The sequence below is a fragment of the Pongo pygmaeus genome, chromosome 19 (assembly GCF_028885625.2).
Source record: "Pongo pygmaeus isolate AG05252 chromosome 19, NHGRI_mPonPyg2-v2.0_pri, whole genome shotgun sequence".
Taxonomy (NCBI): domain Eukaryota; kingdom Metazoa; phylum Chordata; class Mammalia; order Primates; family Hominidae; genus Pongo; species Pongo pygmaeus.
Window position 1 is genome coordinate 58973037 of NC_072392.2, and position 23858 is coordinate 58996894.

Genomic DNA, 23858 nt, shown 5'->3' on the forward strand with positions numbered 1-23858 from the left:
GGGTGATCATGGCTCACTGCAACCTCCGCCTCCTAAGTTCAAACAATTCTCCTGCCTCAGTCTCCCGAGTAGCTGGAATTACAGGTGCGTGCCACCACACCCAGCTAATTTTTGTATTTTTAGTAGAGACAGGGTTTCACCATGTTGGCCAGGCGGATCTCAAATTCTTGACCTCAGGTGATCTGCCCACCTTGGCCTCCCAAAGTGCTGGGATTACAGGTGTGAGCCACCACGCCCAGCCTCCATCCCTATTTTTATATCATCCTTAAATGTTTTTGTTTTGCTTTGGGGGACTCTCAACAAGTTAGCTTCTCTACTTTAAGATAATTTTTTTTTTTTGAGATGGAGTTTTGCTCTTGTTGCCCAGGCTTGAGTGTAATGGCACAATCTCGGCTCACCGCAACCTCTGCTTCCCGGGTTCAAGCGATTCTCCTGTCTCAGCCTCCCAAGTAGCTGGGATTACAAGCGTCTGCCACCACACCTGGCTAATTTTTTGTATTTAGTAGAGACGGAGTTTCACCACGTTGGTCAGGGTGGTCTGGAACTCCTGACCTCAGGTGATCCACCCGCCTCGGCCTCCCAAAGTGCTGGGATTACAGGTGTGAGCCACCACGCCTGGCCAAGATAAATAACATATAAGTGCACTACACAGTGACTGGCACATAGCAGTCACTTAATGTTAGTTTCTCCATGCTCTTTAATATTTTTAAATGCAGTATCATACCCATCAATCTCCATGCTTCTCAAATGTCACAATTTTCCAAAAAAACATGGTAAATGGTGCCCTGAGTATTCACTTACAGGTACTTCCTTTCCATATTAGTATGCTATACAAAAGCCTATGTAACTGGTTTCCATAGCCTATATAACAGAAGTAGCCACAGATTTAGAACAATCTTAGTTTATGTTGAATAACAAAAATGAATTATTCTTCATCAATTTAAACATCTTGAAATGTACGACAAGGACAATCCGTCAAAAATTATTATGAGGTAAAAGGGTTCTAGTCTATCCACGTAGCTAAGGTAAGATGAAATACTCATTTTTAATGAGAGCCACTTTTCAAAATTCAATAAAGTAGCAATAATTTTTGAAATCTGTGATGATACAATGTCAGTGAGATTCCTAGATGTAGGAGTAAATCCAAGTATTCCTAGTCTGTTTAAAATGTTGAAATGTCCTCAAACAGAAATCTAACACATATTCTTGACCTTCAATGGCATCTACTTTACACCGAGTGCACATATGTAAGTTAGTTTTGTTTGTAAGAATGAGGTTGCTGAAACAAATCTTATAGGTCTGTGGATGGGGTTGAGAAGACAAACCGGGCAGAAGCATAACTCAAACATCAAATAATTTTCATTTTGAACACTTATATAGATACAAGAAATGCATTAAAAGAGTGTAACAGAACTTAACTGCAGCTGAAGCATTTAAAACAGAGTTAACATTAAATGTGGGGGGTTTTTTATTTGTTTCCTACAGAAGTGCTTAGAAAACACTGCAAAAATCAGCTCACAAAGGTTCTTTGTAGGCTGTACATCCAGTGCTAAGACTATAATACTCCATTCATTTTAAACATTAGTCACACTTGTAATACAAAAACAATGTGCAAGTAAATTACTGAGAGTTCCCCACCAAGCAAAACAAAAAACATTTATGGATAACATGATAAAAGCATCTCCCTGAGTAATATAAGAGTTACTGGAACAGTTAACAAGGTAGAAAAGGAAAAGAAAGTGAGAGTAACAAAACCATTGATTTTCATTTTCTTGGCAACATCATCCCAAAATAAAACGAACATACTTTCTTTAAAAAAAAAAATCATCTACCCAGATGAATTTTACTTTCTCAAAAAAAAATTATGTCAGTGTGCTCAATAAAACACATTGTTCTTCATACAAGGCACACAAAGATAGCCAATAAGTATTATGCTTCTCAGTAACCTTTCTTGCTTTCAGAAGTATCTTTTTTTTGTTTGTTTGTTTTGTGACAGGGTCTTCCTCTGTCACTCAGGCTAGAGTGCAGTAGCATGGTCACAGGCCACCACAGGCTGGAACTCTTGGGCTCAAGCGATGCTCTGGCTTCAACCTCTAGAAGTATCTTTTCTTAATTGGATTAGACTACTCCAAAATAGCTGTAGATTTCCCTAAAACTGTTAAGATTAAGGAATTGTGATCTACTCTTGGAAACAAAATAACTAATCTGAGTAATATATCTTGACAAATGAGGCTTTGATACAGTTTTCCACTTGTGCAGGGGTATAAGGCCAAAGATAATTCACATAAAATGCACAATATCAGAGTAACTATCAGACATATCAGAGTGTCATCTGATATGTCTATCTATGATATATCTATCATGTGGTTGTTCCAGTTAAAGAACGTGTACTCTGAAAATTCATAATAATGTGAATGGGGATATATGAAAAAAATTTCTTGAATTTTTTTCAACTTTCTAAGGTCTTGGGGAGGGCTGGGTGTGATGGCTCACACCTGTAATAACCCTATCGTTTTGGGAGGCTGAGGCAGGAGGATCATTTGAGGCCAGGAGGTCCAGACCAGCCTGGGAAACACAGTGAAACCCCATCTCTTAAAAGAAAAAACCGAAACAAAACAAACAAACAAACAAAAACAATTAGCCAGGTGTGGTGGTATGTGCATGTAGTCCCAGCTACTTGGGAGGCTGAGACCAGAGGACTGCTTGAGTCCAGGAGCTTGAGGTTGCAGTGAGCTATGATTGTGGCACTGCACCTCAACCTGAGTGACAGAGTAAGACCATGTTAAAAGAAAGGAGGGGCCAGGCGCAGTGGCTCACACCTGTAATCCCAGCACTTTGGGAGGCCGAGGCGGGCGGATCACAAGGTCAGGAGATTGAGACCATCCTGGCTAACATGGTGAAAACCCGTCGCTACTAAAAATACAAAAAATCAGCCGGGTGTGGTGGCGGGCACCTGTAATCCCAGCTACTTGGGAGGCTGAGGCAGGAGAATGGTGTGAACCCAGAAGGTAGAGGTTGCAGTGAGCTGAGACTGTGCCACTGCACTCCAGCCTGGGTGACAGAGCGAGACTCCGTCTCACAAAAAAAAAAAAAAAAAAAAAAAAAGGAGGGAGGGAAGGAAGAAAGGAAGGAAGTCAGTCAGTCTTGGGGAATTAGACAAATTAAAACCCCAAATTAGGATGCAATTTAAAAACATTCAGAATCTCCATTAATCTCCCAATAATGGATCAGCAGGTAATGAGGGTATTTCTGGCCTAAAAAGTTTCTCAACTTAAATCTAGTGATGTATAAAATACACTAAACTCATCACAGGTTCCTAATTGTTGAAAAATTATAAACTGCCCTGGGTCTAATTTTTTTTTTTTCTTTTTAAAACAAAGTCTTGCTCTGCTCTGTCATCCAGGCTGGAGTGCAGTGGTGTCATCTCAGCTTACTGCAACCTCCACCTCCCAGGTTCAAGTAATTCTCCTGTTTCAGCCTCTGGAGTAGTTGGGATTACAGGCACGCGCCACCATGCCTAGCTAATTTTTGTGTTTTTAGTGGAGACAAGGTTTCTCCATGTTGGCCAGGCTGTTATCAAATGCCTAACCTCAGGTGATCCTCCTGCCTTGGCCTCCCAAAGTGCTGGGATTACAGGCATGAGCCACTGTGCCAGAGGTGGGAGGTAGGAGGATCGTTTGAGGCTAGGAGTTCGAGACCAGACTGGCCAACACTGTGGAACCCTGTCTGTACCAAAAATACAAAAGTTAGCTGGGAGTGGTGGTGCAGGCCTATAGTCCCAGCTCCTTGGGAGGCTGAGGCACAAGAATCGCTTAAGCCTGGGAGGTGAGGGTTGCAGTGAGCCGAGACGGTGCCACTGCACTCCCGCCTGGGTGACAGAGCAAGAGTGTGTCTCCAAAAAAAAAAAAAAAAGAGATTAGAAAAAGAAAAATCCCATTTCTCATTTTCTCTTAATCTACTTCTAAATGTTCCTGCAGTTTTTCATAACCAATGCAATCTTAGCGAAACATTTTCATCAAAAAGATGGGGGATCGGCCGGGCGCGGTGGCTCACGCCTGTAATCCCAGCACTTTGGGAGGCCGAAGCGGGCGGATCACGAGGTCAGGAAATCAAGACCATCCTGGCCAACACAGTGAAACCCCGTGTCTACGAAAAACACAAAAAATTAGCCGGGCGTGGTGGTGGGCGCCTGTAGTCCCAGCTACTCCGGAGGTTGAAGAAGGAGAATGACGTGAACCCGGGAGGCAGAGCTTGCAATGAGCCGAGATCGCGCCGCTGCACTCCAGCCTGGGCGACAGAGTGAGACTCCGTCTCAAAACAAACAAACAAACAAAAAAAGGTGGGGGGACTAAGAGTAAGGTCAAGAATTAAGATAATGAAGGAATACCAGACTAGAGTTGGGAGATTTGGCTAACTGTGAGACCTTGGCATTGTCACTTCACATGGCTGATTCTCTTTTTCCTCATTCAGTTACTAGGCACATGGAGTAAATGAGTGCAATAATTTCTTTTCTAGTTGTAAAAAAAATTCCAACTAGGACAAGGGTAGAGTTTTGGATGTATTTAATAACAACTACTTTTGTATAGTGATTTATAGTTTAAAAATAGGTTAACAAACATAATGCTAATAGCCATCTGTAAGGGACTGTTATTTTTATCCTTGCTTTTTTGCAAATGAGAAACTGAGTGCTCCAAGGGCCCCAAATAGCAAGTCGGCAGCATATAAATGTCAAAGCAGGAGTTCAACCTCGCTTTTCCAAGTCCAAATTCAATAGTTCTTCTACTATACAAAACAGTCCAGTGAGAGGATTTTCAGGTCACTGAGGAATTCCAGAGTCACAAATGCACACAAGATGAAAAAACAGTCCCAGAAGTTTAGCTTGTCCTAGTATTTTCAAATGTTCCCCATTACTAGAATTAACAGAACACTCATCCCTATTGATTCTTAGTACTTAAACTATCTACGAAACTCACGTAGTATCTATGAAACTATCTGAAACTCCCTACTTTACTGTCCCTAAATACCTGGGGCATTTACACTTGTACAACTGGGGTGAAAATACTCCCACTGGACTGTTGTGTACGCTAAAGTAGAAGAACTATCGAATTTGGACTTGGAAAAGTCTGGGTGAACACCTGCTCTGACATTTATATCCTCTATTCTTTCTATTCTAAAGCAACACCACTGTAGGGATACTGAACTTTTTCATGAGCCACACTTATGAATAAGCTAAGAAACAAGTCTCAAAAAATTGCTAAGAATGGGCATTATAAATGACAATCTCTGATAAGCCAGAAATTATGTTAACATTTAGTACAAAAAAAAAGAAATAAAAAATTTTCTAGGTAGTTAGAAGTTAACGCACACAGTCCTAAATAACATAGGCCAAAATAAAAGAAAAATTTTAAATACTCAGAACTGCTAGAACAAAGTGAATTTAGCAAGGTCACAGGATAAAAGATCAAAACTAATACTTTCCACTATATACTTGGAATAAAAATTGGACTATTATATACTTGGAATAATTTTTTAAAATTTCAGATTCAGTAACATCTGAAAATATAAAATATTTAGAGACAAATTTAACAAAATATAAGCAAAATCTAAAACGAAATAAAGAAAGAAAATAAATTATACAGAGCCTAAATAAATGATTAGCATGTTTTGTTGATTGTTTGGAAGACTTGATATTGTCACTATGTCAATTTCCCCTGATACGGTTTGGCTCTGTGTCCCCACCTAAACTGTAACCCCGATGTGTCCAGGGAGGGTCCTGTAACCCCCACATGTCGAGGGAGGGAGGTGATTGAATCATGGGGGCGGTTCCCCCATGCTGTTCTCATGATAGTGAGTTCTCATGAGATCTGATGGTTATGTGTTTGACAACTCCTCCTTCACACTATTCTCTCTTCTGCTGCCTTGTGAAGAAGGTTCCTGTTTCCCCTTCCACCATGATTGTAAGTTTCCTGAGGCCTTCTCAGCCATACAGAACAGTGAGTCAATTAAACCTCTCTCCTTTATAAATTACCCAGTCTCAGGTAGTACCTTTATAGCAGTGTGAAAACACACTAATACATCCCTCAAAGTGATGTACAGCCTTAATGAAGATCAATCAAATTCAAGCAAGCTTTATAAAAAAAAGCAATTCAAATTTTTATAGAAATGCAAAAACTTAGAGTAGCGAAAACAATTGGGATAAAGAACAAAGTTGAAGGACTTGGCACTAACTGATGTCAACAATTACTATAAATCTACAGTAATCATGACAGTGTGGTATTGGTAAAAGGATAAGTTAGAAGCCAATGGAAAAGAATAGAGAATACCGAAATAGGCCAGGCACAGTGGTTCATGCTTGTAATCCCAGCACATTGGGATGCCAAGGTGAGAGGATCACTTGAGTCCCAGAGTTCAAGACCAGCCTGAGCAACATAACAAGACCCCATCCCTACCAAAAAATTTTAAAAATTACTCCTCTGTGGTGGCATGCACCTCATGGTATCTGTGGTCCCAGATGCTCAGGGGGCTGAGGTGGGAGGATTGCTTGAGCCTAGGAGGTCAAGGTTGCAGAGAGGTGTGATCGTGCCACTGCAATCTAACAATCTAGCCTGGGTGACAGAGATCCTGGCTCAAACCCCTCTCCCCGCACCACCCCCACCCCCCACCAAAAACAAAAACAAAAACGCAAGAACAACTTTCATGTGCTTTAAAATAATTATATATATACATTTGAAAAAAGTGAAAAACCTTGCTCCCCACTCTCCCTGCTAGATGTAACCACTTTTATTAGTTTTGTGTATCTGACCTTTCTTCTTTCAAACACCCCTATTATTGTTTGAGTATGTGTCCCCTCCAAAACTCATCTTAAAATTTAACCCCTAATGTGGCAGTATAGTGAGACAAGGCCTTTAAGAGGTGATTGGGTCATGGAGGCTCTGCCCTTATGAATGAATTAATCCATTCATAAATTAATGGGTTAATGGATTAATGGGTGATCATGGGGGTAGGACTGTTTGCTTTATAAGCAGAGAAAAAGAGAACTGAGCTTGCACACTCAGCTCCCCCTCCATGTGATATTCTCGGCACTCTGCAGAGTCCCACCAGCAAGAAGGCCCTTACCCAATGTGGCCACTCGATCTTGAACTTTTCAGCTTCCACAACTATAAAAATTAAGTTCCTTTTCTTTATAAATTACCCAGTTTCGGGTATTCTGGTATAAGCAACAGAAAATGGACTAAGACACCTTCTCTTTTTTTTTTTTCCTTTTAAGATGGAGTCTCGCTCAGTTGCGCAGGTTGGAGTGCAGTGGCACGATCTTGGCTCACTGCAACCTCTGCCTCCCGGGTTCAAGCGATTCTACTGCCTCAGCCTCCCTAGCAGTGGGGATTACAGGTGCCAACCACCACGCCCAGCTAATTTTTGTATTTTTAGTAGAGATGGGGTTTCACCATGTTGGCCAGGCTGATCTTGAACTCTTGACCTCAAGTGATCTGCGCACCTTGGCCTCTCAAAGTGTTGGGATTACAGGTGTGAGCCACTGGACCCAGCCCTAAGACACCTTCTTAGTCTCCATTGTCAGATCTCTTTTTTTTTAGTTAAAAAAAAAAAAAAAAGAGGTGGGGTTTTGCCATGTTGTCCAGGCTGGTCTCGAACTCCTGGACTCAAGCGATCCACCCACCTCAGCCTCTCAAAGTTCTGGGATTACAGGAGTGAGCCACTGCATCCAGCCCAGATCTTTCTTTTACCTGACCTCGGCCCTCTCCTCTTCCTATCTCCCCAAGTGACTCATCTGGTCCATGGCTGAAAATACTATCCCGTATTTGTATTTCTGGTTTTGACCTCTAGATTTATATATGTAAGTGCGCGACTTGGATGATTCTTTTTTTTATTATTATTATTATACTTTAAGTTCTAGGGTACATGTGCACAACGTGCAGGTTTGTTATGTATGTATACATGTGCCATGTTGGTGTGCTGCACCTATTAACTCGTCGTTTACATTAGGTATTATCTCCTAATGCTATCCCTCCCCACTTCCCCCACCCCACAACAGGCCCCGGTGTGTGATGTCCCCCCTCCTGTGTCCATGGATGATTCTTTAAGTGTCTCAAAATTAACATGTCCTTTTCTCCCTACACTACCCACCTTCTTGTAACAAACAAACCTGGTCTTCTCCAAACCTCCCTTCTCCCAGTACCTGGCACAACCACTCACCCAGTCACTAAATCCAGAAGCTTAGTCATCCCTGACTCTTCCCTTTTCCTTACCACTCATCTAACCCAGGACCAAGTCCTATACCAAATATATTTGGTATCCACACACAACTGTCTGTCTTCTTTGCTACCCTTCTAGTCCAGACCATCTTCATCTTCTACTTGGACTACTGCAGTGGACTCTCAACTTCTCTCTCCATTTCTATTCTTGCCCCCTTCAATTCATCCTTCACACATGAGCAACAATGAACTTCTTATAAATCCTATTACTCCTCTACTTAAAATTGTAGAATGATTTCCTATTGCACTCAAAATCAAATTCAAACTCATTCCCTTGGCCTGCAAAATTCTGCATAACCTGGATCCTGTATATATTTCCTATATCATCGCGTGTCAATGTATTCCAAGTCTATTATGCTCCAGCCTCAAATAAGCATATATCCACATTGTTAACTCTCTCTTAGACCCTCATGTGCTGCCTTCCTAACAATTCTTATTTCCCATTGTTTTCCCCAGAACCTGGTGTAAGGCCTGGGACACAAAATGTTTGTTCACTGACTGGGTAATGAACAGATAAGGCAATAGATGTCACTGGAAAATGATCTTTCCATTCCAAGAAAGTGCTAAAAGACATCATTAAACATCAAAAGTTTCAATTGCCAAATTCTGTGTTATGGCTTACACAGATAATGTAGTCTGTTAATACCAAAAGGTTAACAGAATGGCCCAAAAGAATGCCCTATTTGGTTAAGAATCTCACATGTGTTGTAAAATATAGACAAAATGAAGTGTATACTCAGATATTTATTTACTGGAACTTCATTAATAATGAGCAAACAATAATTAAGTAAGCAGCAACGTAAAGCTATGCTTTTAAAAGAGGGCTGGGAAAGAGTTATTGGCAATAGCTTAGTGGGCCACATGATGATAATGATCACAATCATGGTTACATCATGCTGCAGACACTGTTCTAAATGCTTTATTTAAACCTATTCATTTAATCCTAACAACAAAGGTATTGACTTCATTGTCCAGGAGGAAACTGAGATAGCAAGAAGTAAAAAGTAACTAATCCAAGCGTTGCATAGTAATAGAGCAGCTGGAATTTGAAAAAAACCAGTCTAGCTTTATAGCCCTGGCTTTTAACACTACCTGCCTAGTCCTTCCAGATAATCTATAAAGAACAAAGTTATCATTAAAAAACTCAAGGACAAGAGAAAATACTCCCATGAACTACTGAAAAGATGAAGTAGTTCAAGAATACAAACAAACTCTTGAGCAATTATAGGTATATTAGCTGTGATATAATTACTCAATAGATTGCCCTTGCTTAATTTAAATACGCCTTAAACTTTAAGTATCACCTTTTATCTGACACAGAAAATTATCTCCTGTTCAAATGTCCTTGATTCTGCAAATCAAGGAGCATATTTTAAAATGAGCTTTATATAAGAGTCTACATAATACCTAACTTCAGTTCAGCAAACTCCATCCAAAGCTGCTTTCCCATATAAAATAAGGAATTTCTTGAGGCAATATGGTCTCAAAAATTTACTACTCCCCAAAATATTTGCAAGGCTTTGTGAAAGCAGATTAACAATTTACAAAACCACGACAAAGTTATCACTTCAATTTGTCCTGTTTATTAGGATTCTCTAATCTAGAGTTCATTTCCACACCAAAATGGGAGACACAGCAAGGGCACTTGGGCAAAAACAGGAATGATAGTAGCACCTAGAACTATCATCTCCGAGAAAGACTAAAGAGACTAAAAAGTTTGTTAAATCAATGGAACCAAAAAAAAAAAGAGTACCCAACAATGCAAAGAATTAACTCTTCTACAATGGCTATTTACCCAGAATAAAATAACTAGAGAAATGGCTCTATATATAATAGATAATTAACATAGCAAAATATTAAAATTACAAACAGCTTGGGGAGGTTTTTTTTTTTTTTTTTCGTACGAGCAAATAATACAGTTCTCTCCTACTGCTTTTCTTTTCTTTTCTTCTCTTTTTTTTTGAGATGGAGTCTCGCTCTGTTGTCCAGGCTGGAGTGCAGTGGCGCGATCTCGGCTCACTGGAACCTCCGCCTCCCGGGTTCAAACGATTCTCATGCCTCAGCCTCCTGAGTAGCTGGGATTACAGGCGTCTGCCACCACACCCAGCTAATTTTTTTGTATTTTTTGTAGACACCGGGTTTCACCACGTTAGACAGGCTGGTCTCAAACTCCTGATCTCAGGTGATCTTCCAGCCTCGGCCTCCCAAAGTGCTGGGATTACAGGCGTGAGCCACGGCGCCCGGCCAGTTCTCTCCTACTCTTTAGCAACAACATTCACAGTAGACACGTGTTACAAGGCTCCTCTGTCATTTCCACTTGCCAGAAAGATAACTCAACACCTAACAGTCATGAAGCATGAACTCAGACAAACTATTCTGAAGAATATAACTGATTTTCTTTCCTTAATCTATTACACTTCAAATCTAGCCAAGCAGTTTTTGTTATGCTACAATTTATAAGACTAAACTAGCTAAAGAGGGCAAGTTTGTAAATAAGGTTTATGTGCTTATGTGTGTATTTACGTGTGTATGTGGATAGATCCCTTTAATACCTAAGAGTAATTATTTTCATGTGAACCGGGAAATATTACCAAATCATAATGAGATGCCTGGATACAACCTTGTTAGAACAGAAAGAACACTTGAGACCTTACAGTTCAGGTTCTAGCACTACCTAAGCCAGATGACCTCAAGCAAGCCAATTACTAATTACTAATTGTTTCTGAGCCTTAATTTTCTCCTCTGTTAAATAGGAATCTACTTATACATTCACAGAGATTCCTTCTAATTCTAAATATTGGTTTCAGTGAAATAATAGGTTTCCTTTTTTTTTTTTTGAGATGGAGTCTGGCTCTGTCTCCCAGGCTGGAGTGCAGCGGCGCAATCTCCGCTCACTGCAAGCTCCGCCTCCTGGGTTCGCGCCATTCTCCTGCCTCAGCCTCCCGAGTAGCTGGGATTACAGGCGCCCGCCACCACGCCCGGCTAATTTTTTGTATTTTCAGTAGAGACAGGGTTTCACTGTATTAGCCAGAATGGTCTCGATTGCCTGACCTCCTGATCCTCCCGACTCGGCCTTCCAAAGTGCTGGGATTACAAGCGTGAACCACCGCGCCCGGCCCAATAATAAGGTTTCTTATTTAATGTAAGTAAGATAGGACTACTTCTACTCTTTAGTTAACTATACGTAGGCAAAAAACTTCAGCTTTTTCTGCACTTGGAAATTCTGAAATGACAATACGTGACGACCAAAAAGGATCAGATTTAAACTCCCGAATGCAAAACTATACTCATTTTCCAGGCACCTATTTATTAACCATGGTGACTAATTCAGTGGATCACGGTATCAAACTATTCTTTGCTAACTTTCAAAGGTGGGGCAAAGATCATCTCAGAAAAGTATGTGATAATATTTTCAGATAATGATGCAAAGTAACAGTATTCTACACTGACATATCTCCAGTTCCAAGAGTAAAGTGATACCATATTTTCATTTATATAATAATTTCATGTTTACCATCTCATTTAATCTTTGTGACAGTTGTATGAAAGAAAGTGAGAAGAATTTTTATCAACACAATCTAGACCAGCTCAGAATGTTAGGTAACCTATCAGCCATTACTTAACAAGTGTTGGAGCCCAGACTTCAATCCAGATCTTCTGATTTAAAGTTTAATAGTCACCAAAATCCTAAAAAGTGATGATTCAAGCCAAAAGCGAGAAGTTGGAAAAGTGAGAAAAACTGGATAATCAGTCCTTCAATGGAACATAAAGAATATAAGATCAGATTTGGCAGTTATATAATCAAGAAGCAAATTTACCGAATGTTAAACTAATGATACATCTATCATAATTCCACATCCCAAATTTTGTCACCTTGTTTCAAAGCCAAGCGTGAACAAATTTTCAAACTCAAAATAAGAAAAATATGTAAACTGACAAACTGATTAAACTAGCTATAGGTAAACCGGTAAAAGGCATCATGGTTCTATGTATATTTTCTTCTGGAATGTGACTCACAGAAATTAAACTGTATTAATCAATTGTAATCAAGTAGGATATATCCCTCAAAGGAAAAAAGTAACCTTCAGTGCCTTAAGACAATGTAGGCAAAGTAGTAAAACATAAAATTTCTACTTGAGAGAGTCACTTCATACTTACACAAATCAGTCACATTTGTCTAGGTACCACCATCCCTCTTCCACAGTAAAAACATAAGCTACAATGCATACAATGATGCCTAGTAAATAAGTTTCTTCCTTTCATCATCTATGCTAAGAATACACAACTAAAATCAGAGCTAATGACAATACAATTAGTAGGTAGTAGCAACTGGAATATTAAATTCTATCATGACAACACTAGAAACACTTGTACAAGCTTCTTCAAATGATCAATGTAGTCTGTCCACAAAAATCTCTGACAAGCCCCAAAGTAGAAATGAAAGACGTTAACATTAGGATAACGAGCGATGCTGCCAAAACACGTCAACAGTGGCCAGTCTACGTGTAATATTAGATTTTTACATGGAGTTGCAGGTAAATAAAAGATGATTGTGTAAAATCTTCTGGAGGTCATAAGTAATCTAGCAGTGTGACACAGGGCCACATATGGTTTCTGGAATTTTAGAGATTAAGTCGACCTTCACGTTTTACTGCAAATACCTCCACCGTAATAAAATATAGAGGTCGGGGTTCAGGGGTTTGGAAAGGCAGACAACTCTTTTTCATTAAAGCAGTGAAAAATCTGAGAAGTTCCTCTCCAAGGGCTCTGCGGAGCGAAGGCCCATTCCCTTGGCTACCCTGTACCACCAGAGCTTTAGATGGCACTTGCACGCCTGGATTTCGTTTAGGAGCGAATACATCTAGCATCATGCGCCAGAGGTTCGGGAGAGCAAAAACCAAACTGACAGATCCTGAGAAACAGCTCAGTCATTAGCAGAGAAGACCTTCTCCACTTACTCCAAGGTGTTGGACATCCCGGGACTAAGAGGTTCTCTAAAGAAGCCTAGCAAGGCTTCCAAGTACGTGGAGAGGAGAACGAACAGCCCGGTGTCTGGGTTCCATGTCCGGGTGACCGACCATGAGAAGGTGTCCCAAATAACCTGGCTACCGCCAGCGTGAGACATCCAGGCTGAGACATCCAGTCAGCAGCGTCCTAAAACACTGCTGGAAGTCGGAATCACAGTGCCCCAGATCCGCAATGCCTAAGTGGGAGAGCTCCGGAAGACGCCAAGCTCTGAGGACAGCCTCAGGCTTCAGTCCCCAATTCCCTGAGTTAGTTTACCTACCCGCTCCGACCCCGGCTTCTCCGGATCTCAGGATCCTGGAAGCTGCTCCTTACCGACTCTCACACCCGCCGCTGGGCTCCGGCCAACCGGAACTCGCTCACGTCACTTCCGGTCCGGTCCCTCTGCCCCCGGAGACAGCCTCCAGAAGGGGTACGTTCCTCCCTCCTTTCGGCGAGCTCGGTTGATCCTCGCGGGATTTCAGTTAGGCTCTTAGCGCGAGCCCTGTGGGTGTGGCAAGAGGAAGAATGACTGCTCGCTTTGTGATTCTTGATCCGGAACTTGTCACCCAGGAACCCCGGAAGAGGTAGCTCACGCGATAGAAACGTGTTCCCTGCCCAGAAGAAGGGAAGGCGCGAGTGAGGAAAAGAGGTACTGTAGGTAGGTTGGTTGGCTCCTTACAGGGCGAAGGAAACCACTATCATTATTCATTTTCTCTCCAGTAGGAACGTTTCTTTTCACCTCATTGCATTACCCACCTTCTTCATTTTCTCCTTTATAAGCTGTCTTCCGCCCAGGGGTCGCTGAGCCCTCTGTTCCTGTTTTGCGAACCGTCCTTTGGAAGAAAGGAACAGGCTGCTGGGGAGGGGAAGACTCAGAATTTCTAGTTCCCAGCAAAGCCTCCATGCGGGCAGTATCGATGCGCTCTCTCCGAAATTGATAAAATAGCGAGCAGGCCTCACACCCTCAGCTGGGCACTTATGAATACCCCCAGCGTTTCGAGCTGTCGAGCTCTGCGTGGAAAGAATTCGTTTCTAAGAATATAGTCGAAAATTTGGGGCCGGGCGCGGTGGCTCACGCCTGTAATCCCAGCACTTTGGGAGGCTGATGTGGGCGGATCAACTGAGGTCAGGAGTTCGAGACCATCCTGGCCAACATGGCGAAAACCCATCTATACTAAAAATACAAAAATTAGCCGGCATGGTGGCGCGTGCCTGTAATCCCAGCTACTCGGGAGGCTGAGGCAGGAGAATCACTTAAACTCGGGAGGTGGAGGTTGCAGTGAGCCGATATCGCTCCATTGCTGTCCAGCCTGGGCGACAGAGTGAGACTTCGTCTCAGAAAAAAAAAAAGAAAGAAAAATATTCCCCCTCTTTTCACGCAAAGAGATTAACGAGAGAGGTATTAATCCTTACTAACATACCCCAGGCACCATACTAGACTCTGGGAATATGCTATACAGGGAAAGTGAGGCAGTAGCTTAAGGGTCAGAGAAGATTTGGGAAAGGTTTGTTTGTTTTTTCCGTTGTAAACTGCAGACCCGGTGCGGTGGCTCAGCCTGTAATTCCAACACTTTGGGAGGCTGAGACAGGAGGATTGCTTGAGTCCAGGAGTTTGAGAACAGCCTGGGCCACATAGTGGGCCACATAGTGAGACCCTGTCTCTTAAAAAAAGATTAACGGGTGGAGCATGGTGCAGAAGGAGGTAATGGGATCAAGAGCACTACTGAAATGGGTTTACTGAGGCAGGGGAATTAGAAGGAACCAAGAAGAAGATTTTATAGGATGTACTTATTTTGTTCTGCTGTCATTGCCCAGAATTATTTATGAGACAAAGAATGGTTATTTGTTTTACCTTAGTCTCAGGCACCAGGCTTATTGATACACTTGTCGTAAGTTTACAGAAAAAGAGACAGACGTGTTGTTTTAGAGGAGTTGGATGATAATCTGATCAGATTAATGTGAGATTAGAACATCCTAAAGAACAAAAATATGTGTTAATTTTAGCATTTTTATGATTAGACACTCCATTGAGATATGGGACATAATAAATAAACTTGGTAACTTTTGGAACTTTCACTGTTCTGTTTTTGATCTTATTGGGTTTTTTTTTTTTTGGAGACAGGGTCTTGTTTGTTGTCCAGCCTGGGAGCCTGGGGTGCAGTGGCACAATCATGGCTCACTACAACTTCCACCTCCCAGCCTGAGGTGTCCTCCTACCTTATCCCCTGAGTATGGGAGTATGGGCATGTGGCACCACATCTGGCTAATTATTTAAATTTTTTGTAAAGATGAGGTCTCACTATGTTGCCCAGATTGGTTTCGAACTGGACTCAAGAGATGCTGCTGCCTCAACCTCAAGCAACTTCTTGAGGCCAGGAGTTCCAGACCAGCCTGGGCAACATAGCAAGACCAAGTCCACACAAAAATAAAAAATTTTTTTAAAAATCAGGAGGGTGTGGTGGCATGCGCCTGTAGTCCCATCTACTTGGAAGGCTGAGGTAGGAGAATTGCTTAAGCCCAGGAGTTTGAGGCTGTAGCAAGCTATGATCATGCCACTGAACTCTAGCCTGGGTGACAGAGGGAGACCCCTTCTCTTTAAAAAATAAAAAAATAAAAAGGCAACATCTCTGTTTGATCCTCATATTTCTCATCTTTAAAATGAGGCTAATATAGCTTCCTTTTTATGTGTTCATAGGAACAATAAATGAGGTAATGGATATAAAGGATTTAGTATGTTATCCAGCACATAATAGCTTCTCTATATAGAGCAGTTCCTTCTCCAGCTAGTACCTGAATCTAGTGTATGGGATATTTGGTTACTTTGCAACCTATAAATTATTTCAGAGAATCCTAATTGTTGACATAGAGGTTACTATACCTTTTTAGAAATAATTGAATATTTGTTCAGTTTGGAGTCTGGTTGTTAGATTATCAAAGAAAAGTCCTGCTGATATGTAAGCATCAAATAGAAACTTGGCCAGGCGTGGTGGCCCATGCCTGTAATCCCAGCACTTTGGGAGGCTGAGGCAGGCAGATCACTTGAGGTCAGGAGTTCGAGACCAGCCTGGCCAACATGGTGAAACCCCGTTTCTACTAAAAATACAAGAATTAGCCAGGTGTGGTGGCGGGTGCCTGTAATCCCATGTACATGGGAGGCTGAGGCGGGAGAATTGCTTGAACCCGGAGGCAGAGGTTGCAGTGAGCTGAGATGGCACCACTGCACTCCAGCCTGGGTGACAAAGTGAGATGCTGTCTCAAAAAAAAAAAAGAATTCTCTGTCTTTGTCTCTTTTGTGGGGTGGGGGCTGTAAAGGCACTAGAACCATAAGTACTATGTCTGTGCAGCCCTGTCACCGTATTTAGGCACTTGAGTGGAAGAGCACTGAAACTAGGTGCACTACAGCTTATCCTATGTGACCCTCCTACTCCTGGCCACTCCATGTCAGTCTCCTTTGATTCCTAATGTTCATTTCCTCAGGATTATGTTTTAGTCCTTTCTTCATCCTACATATTTGTCCAAGTGGCCTCATACTCTTCCATCTCTTCAGTAACTTCAATTATATGGTAAGGTCTCTCAAATCTATATTTCCAGCCCAGACCTTTCTGATTTTAAGCTGATATATCCTAGACCTTTCTGTCCTTTAAGCTGGTATATCCTTTTTTTTCTTCTTCTTTCTAGATATCTCTGAGATGTCTTTTGTTCAGAACAAAACTAATTAATTATCTTTTCCATTCAAACCTGGTATTTCACCAAAATTCTCCATTTGTTCAAATCTAGGTGTCATTATTAACTTCTCCCTTTCTGTCACCAGACTTCCTGTCAGTCACTAAATCAGACAGGTGTACCTTAGACACTTTTTTTCTTTCTCATTCTCACTACTGTTGTCTAAATGACCATCATCTCATCTAGACTGCTGGGAGAGGCCTGATATAGTAATGTTAAGAACAAGGGCTCGGCAGAGCATGGTGGCTCATGCCTGTAATCCCAGCACTTTGGGAAGCCGAGGTGGGTGGATCACCTGAGATCAGGAGTTTGAGACCAGCCTGGCCAACATGGTGAAACCCTGTCTCTACTAAAAATACAAACAATTAGCTCGGTGTAGTGGCGGGTGTCTGTAATCCCAGCTATTTGGGAGGCTGAGGCAGGAGAATCACTTGAACCCAGGAGGCAGAGGTTGCAGTGAGCCGAGATTGTGCCATTGCACTCCAGCATGGGTGACAAGAACAAGACTCTGTCTCAAAAAGAAAAAAGAACAAGGGCTCTGGATTAAGACGACCACTTATGAGCTGGGTGAATTTAGGCAAGCTATATATAACTTGTATACCTCATTTTTCTACATCTGAAAAATGGGGCTCATAATTATATATAGATGCTTCTCAACTTAGGGTGGGGTTATATCCTGATAAACCCATCATAAATTGAAGGTACCATAAATTGAGAGCCAGGCACAGTGGCTCATGCCTGTAAACGCAGCTACATGGGAGGCTGAGGTGGGAGGGATCATATGAGGCCCAGAGTTCGAGACCAGCCTGGGCAACATAATGAAACCCCTGTCTTAAAAAATACATATTTTTTTAATTAGCAGTGTGTGGTGCTATGTGCTTGTAGTCGCAGCTACTGGGGAGGTTGAAGTGGGAGGATTGCTTGAGCTCAGGAGTTCGAGGCTGCAGTGAGCTATGATCACTCCACTGTATTCCAGCCTGGACAAAAGAGTGAAACCCTGTCTCTTAGAAAAGGAAATAGAAGTTGGAAATAAATTTAATACACCTAACCTACCAAACATGGTAGTTTAGTCTAGCCTACCTTAAAGGTGCTCAGAACACTTAATTTATTAGTGTACAATAGGGCAAAATCATCTAACATAAGGCCTACAAATGTTGAATATTTCATGTAATTCGTTGAATACTGTACTGAAGATGAAAAACAGAATGTTTGTATGGGTAAAGTTTCTACTGAATATGTGTTGCTTTTGAACCATTGTAAAGCCAAAATCTTAAGTGAAACTATAGTAAGTCCATGACCAGCTCTATTTACCTTGAAGTGCTGTTGGGCACATTAAAGAAGACAATTCCTATAGAGTGTTTAGCCAGTGTGTAGCAAAACACTTCATAAATGTTAACTATTACTACATTATAGCAGCCTCTGAAATGATCTCCCTGTGTCTATTGCCAACTGCTAGTCAAGGCTCAGGTATCTTTTAGAACAGGCATCCCTGTGGCCTGTTAGGAACTGGGCCGCACAGCAGGAGGTGAGTGGTGGGCAACTGAGTGAAGTTTTATCTGTATTTGCAGCCACTCCCCATCGCTCACATTACCTCCTGAGCTCTGTCTGATTAGCGACAGTATTAGATTCTCATGCAAGTGTGAACCCTGTTATGAACTGCCCATGCGAGGGATCTATGTTGTGTACTTCGTATGAGAATCTAATGTCTGATGATCTGTCACTGCCTCCCATCTCACCGCCGATGGGACTGTCAAACACCTTTTTATAACATTTACCACTCTTGCAATTATTTGTCTTCACTACTCATCTATGAACAGCTGACAGTGGCCCGTATTCATCACTATATCCTCAGCTTAACAGGGGGTATGGCTGGCACGTAGATAGCCAGTAAACATTTGTTTTATTGAACTTAACTTCTCTTGGTCTGAATTTCTTCATTTTTGATATGGCAGTAATCCTCACTTCTCAGTGGATCAAATAACACAATACATGTCAAAGTATTGTGGAAATTTTGAGCTATAAAGACAAAGTTTTGGCTGAGCACAGTGGCTCACGCCTGTAATCCCAGCACTTTGGGAGGCCGAGGCAGGCGGATCACGAGGTCAGGAGATTGAGACCATCCTGGCTAACATGGTGAAACCCTGTCTCTACTAAAAATACAAAAAAAAAAAAAAATTAGCCAGGTGTGGTGGTGGGCGCCTGTAGTCCCAGCTACTTGGGAGGCTGAGGCAGGAGAATGGCGTGAACCCGGGAGGCGGAGCTGGCAGTGAGCTGAGATCGCGCCTCTGCATGCTAGCCTAGGCGACAGAGCGAGACTCCATCTCAAAAACAAACAAACAAACAAAAAAAACCAAAGTTTTAAAACAGCATGAAAGAAATTCAAAATTAGGATTGGACCATTTCAAAACCATTGCTAAAATGTAAGCTTCATTAGAGAAAGGACTTTTTCTGCTTTGTGCACTCCTGTATCCCTTAGATCCTAGAACAGGGTCAATCAGTATTTGTGGAAGGGAAGCAGTATATCATAAAACTAAAAGAATTGAAAAAGTAGATAGTAGTCACACTTCTATTTCAGATACCCATTCCTATAGCTATGCTCTTTGTAATTGCTCATCTCCAAAATCAAAACCCCATGCATCGCTCTAAGTCTTTCCAGTTTACTTTCATCACACCTGTTCTTCAACAGCATGTCTAGATAAATAGCATGCATCACTTTGTTGTCCATAAATCAGTCTTTGATAATACAGGTTGCTTTTTATCAGGTAGGCCAAAAGAGAAAAATGTAATAACACAGGTTGCATGGTCTATCATGTCAAACATTCTTACCCTTATCCTAAATTCCCTTGTACCACTGTGTCTTGGGGCTTCTCCTGGCATAATTTAAACTTGGATACATCCAACTACCATTCCAGTAGGAGGGGAGAGCAAAGGATGAGTGTGGATGGAGGTTAGTTTGTATGTTTGGAGGAAGTGATTAGTAGTTTTAGTCTTTTGGCTTCTAAGTACTACTGGAGAGAATCACAAATAGTATGTTGCCATTAAAAAGTCATCATTAATCTTAACCATGCTTTCAATATTCCTCTGCAATCCTGCCATATTTTGCCACACCTTTTATTTCCGCCTTTCTCTTCTCTACTCCATTTTAACTTCTGTCTGAACTCCTTCCCTCCGGGGGAATACCTTCCTGCCTTCAAATCCATGGACCTACCTGATTTAAAACTGAAATTGGGAAAGGTGTCCCTTTTCCTTTCCAAGACCAAATCCCTTTATAAAGGCTTTCTCTATCTTGAGCATTTACCTGCCTTTCTTCCGGCTCCATCCTATTAACATTTAAATATGCTTATCCTTTCTTCTTAGGAGAAAAAAAAATTGCTTTTCTCTGTGTCGCCTTATATCCACTGCTTTTTCTTTTTGCTCTATCTCGACCCCACCTCAAACAAATTTTTGCCCCACCAAAGACAATAACCCCTTTTATGTTAAAATTAGTGGAAAGAACGTTAATATAATGCCCTAACTTTAAAGAAGAACATAAAGGAAATTTATAAGTACTTCCAGAGCTGTCATCTATGCCGTGCCAATCATGCACTGCGCAATTCCAAGGGCACCACTTTACATTGCAAATACAGTGCATTACAAATATAGTGGCCCCATGTTTATAAATGCTTAGATAATACTCCACTAGAAAAAGAAACTGATAGTTGCTTGCCACATAGAAGCACTGTGAATCCAGCAGCCTCATTTGTAGACTGATATAGGTGTTTTATTGGTGACTTAAATATTATGAACAGCTTTGTCGAAGTAGCAAGATTTTCTAAAATAATAAAGGATGACATTCCTGTGTTTTATGATAGCTACACTTCTGGAAAATTCAGTATGGACAGTCTCCGACTTAGGATTTTTCAACTTTAGGATGGTGTGAAAGCGATACCCATTCAGTAGAAACTGTACTTGGAGTTTTGCATTTTGATCTTTCCTGGCCTAGTGATAATGTGGTACAGTACACTCTTGTGATGCTGGGCAGTGGCAACGAGCCACAGCTCCCAGTCACCCATGTGATCACGGGAATGAACAACCCATCCTCTACTGTGTACTGTGTTGTCAGCTTTTTTGGATATTGTGTGTTGTGTTTTCACATTCCATCATGTCTACAAAATGTCCATCAGTGTCTCCTGTTTCTGGTGAGATGAAGAAGAGGAAGGCAATTACTCTTGAAATGAAACTCAAGATAATTGCCCAGCATGAAGGTGGCAAGCCAGTAATGGCCATTGCACGTGAGTTAGGACTTTCGCAGTCCACGATTTCAACCATCTTAAAGGATAAGAAGCGAATCAGTGATGCAGCGAAATCGTCAGCATCAGTTAAATCCACTGTCATCACAAAGAAAAGGGCTGGACCGATTGATGATATGGAAAAATTACTTGTTATGTGGATGGAAGACCAGATACAGAAGCGTATACCACTTAGCCTACTGATGATCCAGGCTAAGGCAAGAAGTCTTTTTAATATGCTAAAAGACCGTGCCAATGATCCTACATATACACAGATGTTTAAAGCAAGTCATGGATGGTTCCAGCGCTTCAAAAGGCGTCATAATTTTCACAATGTAAAGATCACTGGTGAGGCAGCACGTGCTGGTAATGAAGGTGCCATAGCTTTTAAGGAACGGCTGCATAGGATAATTACGGCTGAAGATCTTTCCAATAAGGAGCTGATTGCACTGGAGGAAGAAAGAGGTAAAGGAGTTGAGGCAGTGGAAGAAGTTACACCCACGGCACCTAGAAAGTTCACAGCAAAGAAACTGGCAGAGGCATTTGCTGCTATCAGCAGTGGCCTACAGATGTTAGAAGAAATGGACGTCAATTACGAGAGATTCACCACAGTTGACAGGCAGATACAGGATGCTCTTGCTTGCTACAGAGAAATATATAATGAAAAGAAGAAACAAGCTGTACGGTCAAAACTTGGTATCTTCCTGAAGAACAACACTATGCTTGCTAAACCATCAACTAGTGTTGATGTCCCAATGCCTTCTACCACCTATTCTCGATATTCATCAGAAGAGAGAGAAATTGAGGACCCTATTGCATCCCCATCATCCAGCAATTAATTCTATTTCAGTGCTTCAAACATTTTTCAGGACCACTGTGCTTTCAGCTGTGTAAATTAATGGTGAGTACCCATACAACCATTGTTTTCCACTTACAGTATTCAATAAATTACAGGAGATATTCAACACTATTATAAAAGAGCCTCGTGTTAGATGATTTTTGTCCAACTGTAGGCTAATGTAAGTGTTCTGAGCACATTTAAGGTAGGCTAGGCTAAGTCGTGATATTCTGTAGGTGTATTAAATGCATTTTTGGCTTATGATATTTTCAATTAATTGGGTTAAGTGGGATATAACCCCATGGGAAATTGAGGAGCACCTGTACATAGTAAAACTATGCAAAAAATATTTTGTGTTCTTAAGTAAAATGATGTTGAGTTCTCATCTCAGTTATTAAGTTTTTCAGCTGCACTAATGTCCAATGGGACAACTCTTCATTTTGTAAGGTTTTTAGCATCCTAGCTTAGTAAATTTCAGTAGTGCACCTCACTCCAGGCCCATTAATGTGACAGTGAGGTTCATCTGAGGGTGACTGATTTGATACCATCTCCACTGAGAACCACTGCATTGTGAAAACACAGATTAGCACTGTATTCCAGGAAAGGGTTATTTTTGGTTTCTTTAAATCTTAGGCATCTTGGTAAAATGGAACATCTCCACAAGACTAAGGGAAGACTGAGGAATAGAGTTTTTGAACTTCATGCAACTTTGTTTACATCAAGATTCAAAATGACCTAAACTGTTTCATGTGGATGCTTGAATCTTTTCTAGTACACTGGTGGTGGGCAAGAGGGTGCTGGAAACAGGGTGCAGGCATAAGATCTAAGATGTGTTTTGCCTTTTTTCTGGATGACCTCATTAAGTGTATAGTCAAAATGTTTCTCTGATAAGCCTATACCTCTGTAAGTTGTTACTGCCGGATAAGTGATAACTGTTTTCCTTTCCCTTAAGATGCCCTCCAAATCCTTGGTTATGGAATATTTGGCTCATCCCAGTGCACTCGGCTTGGCTGTTGGAGTTGCTTGTGGCATGTGCCTGGGCTGGAGCCTTCGAGTACGCTTTGGGATGCTCCCCAAAAGCAAGACGAGCAAGACACACACAGATACTGAAAGTGAAGCAAGCATCTTGGGAGAGAGCGGGGAGTACAAGATGATTCTTGTGGTTCGAAATGACTTAAAGATGGGAAAAGGGAAAGTGGCTGCCCAGTGCTCTCATGCTGCTGTTTCAGCCTACAAGCAGATTCAAAGAAGAAATCCTGAAATGCTCAAACAATGGGAATACTGTGGCCAGCCCAAGGTGGTGGTCAAAGCTCCTGATGAAGAAACCCTGATTGCATTATTGGCCCATGCAAAAATGCTGGGACTGACTGTAAGTTTAATTCAAGATGCTGGACGTACTCAGATTGCACCAGGCTCTCAAACTGTCCTAGGGATTGGGCCAGGACCAGCAGACCTAATTGACAAAGTCACTGGTCACCTAAAACTTTACTAGGTGGACTTTGATATGACAACAACCCCTCCATCACAAGTGTTTGAAGCCTGTCAGATTCTAACAAAAGCTGAATTTCTTCACCCAACTTAAATGTTCTTGAGATGAAAATAAAACCTATTCCCATGTTCTATGTTTGGCAGTTGTCATCTTGGGCTTAAAAAAAGTACTGTTGGTTAAATGGTCTTGGTGGTTCAAGTGAGAGGCTGAAACAAATATTTAAGATGAGAGAAACAGGTCATGATACAATTGGATTAAAATGG

General features: G+C 41.5%; 2 protein-coding genes across 8 annotated transcripts in view; one reads left to right on the forward strand and one right to left on the reverse strand.

Moving 5' to 3' along the window:
* VMP1 (vacuole membrane protein 1) overlaps positions 1 to 13792 on the reverse strand; it is a 135347-nt gene extending 121555 nt beyond the window's left edge. The window contains exon 1 of one of the 3 annotated variants that reach the window (XM_054459516.2): positions 13611 to 13792. The gene's annotated coding sequence lies outside the window, so the exon portion shown is untranslated. Of the gene's footprint in view, positions 1 to 13557 lie in introns of all 3 variants that reach the window. The other 2 variants (XM_054459512.2, XM_054459514.2) reach the window with 2 other exon arrangements.
* On the forward strand, positions 13750 to 23728 carry PTRH2 (peptidyl-tRNA hydrolase 2). 5 transcript variants are annotated; one of them, XM_054459518.2, is made up of 3 exons: positions 13868 to 13935; positions 20852 to 22169; positions 23059 to 23728. In XM_054459518.2, the coding sequence occupies exons 2-3, from the start codon at positions 22167 to 22169 to the stop codon at positions 23596 to 23598; spliced, it is 543 nt and encodes a 180-aa protein (XP_054315493.1). In that variant the 5' UTR covers positions 13868 to 13935; positions 20852 to 22166; the 3' UTR covers positions 23599 to 23728. The 5 variants fall into 5 exon arrangements, with proteins under 5 accessions (XP_054315494.1, XP_054315495.1, XP_054315493.1 ...); XM_054459519.2 differs by lacking the exon at positions 20852 to 22169 and having other exon boundaries at positions 13750 to 13935; XM_054459520.2 differs by lacking the exon at positions 20852 to 22169 and having other exon boundaries at positions 13791 to 13926.
* Positions 23729 to 23858: the final 130 nt, after the last annotated feature.

Bases quoted from the DNA above. Each gene is read 5' to 3' on its own strand.
- PTRH2 (XM_063655639.1), top strand. From the start codon at position 21,142: ATGTCTACAAAATGTCCATCAGTGTCTCCTGTTTCTGGTGAGATGAAG.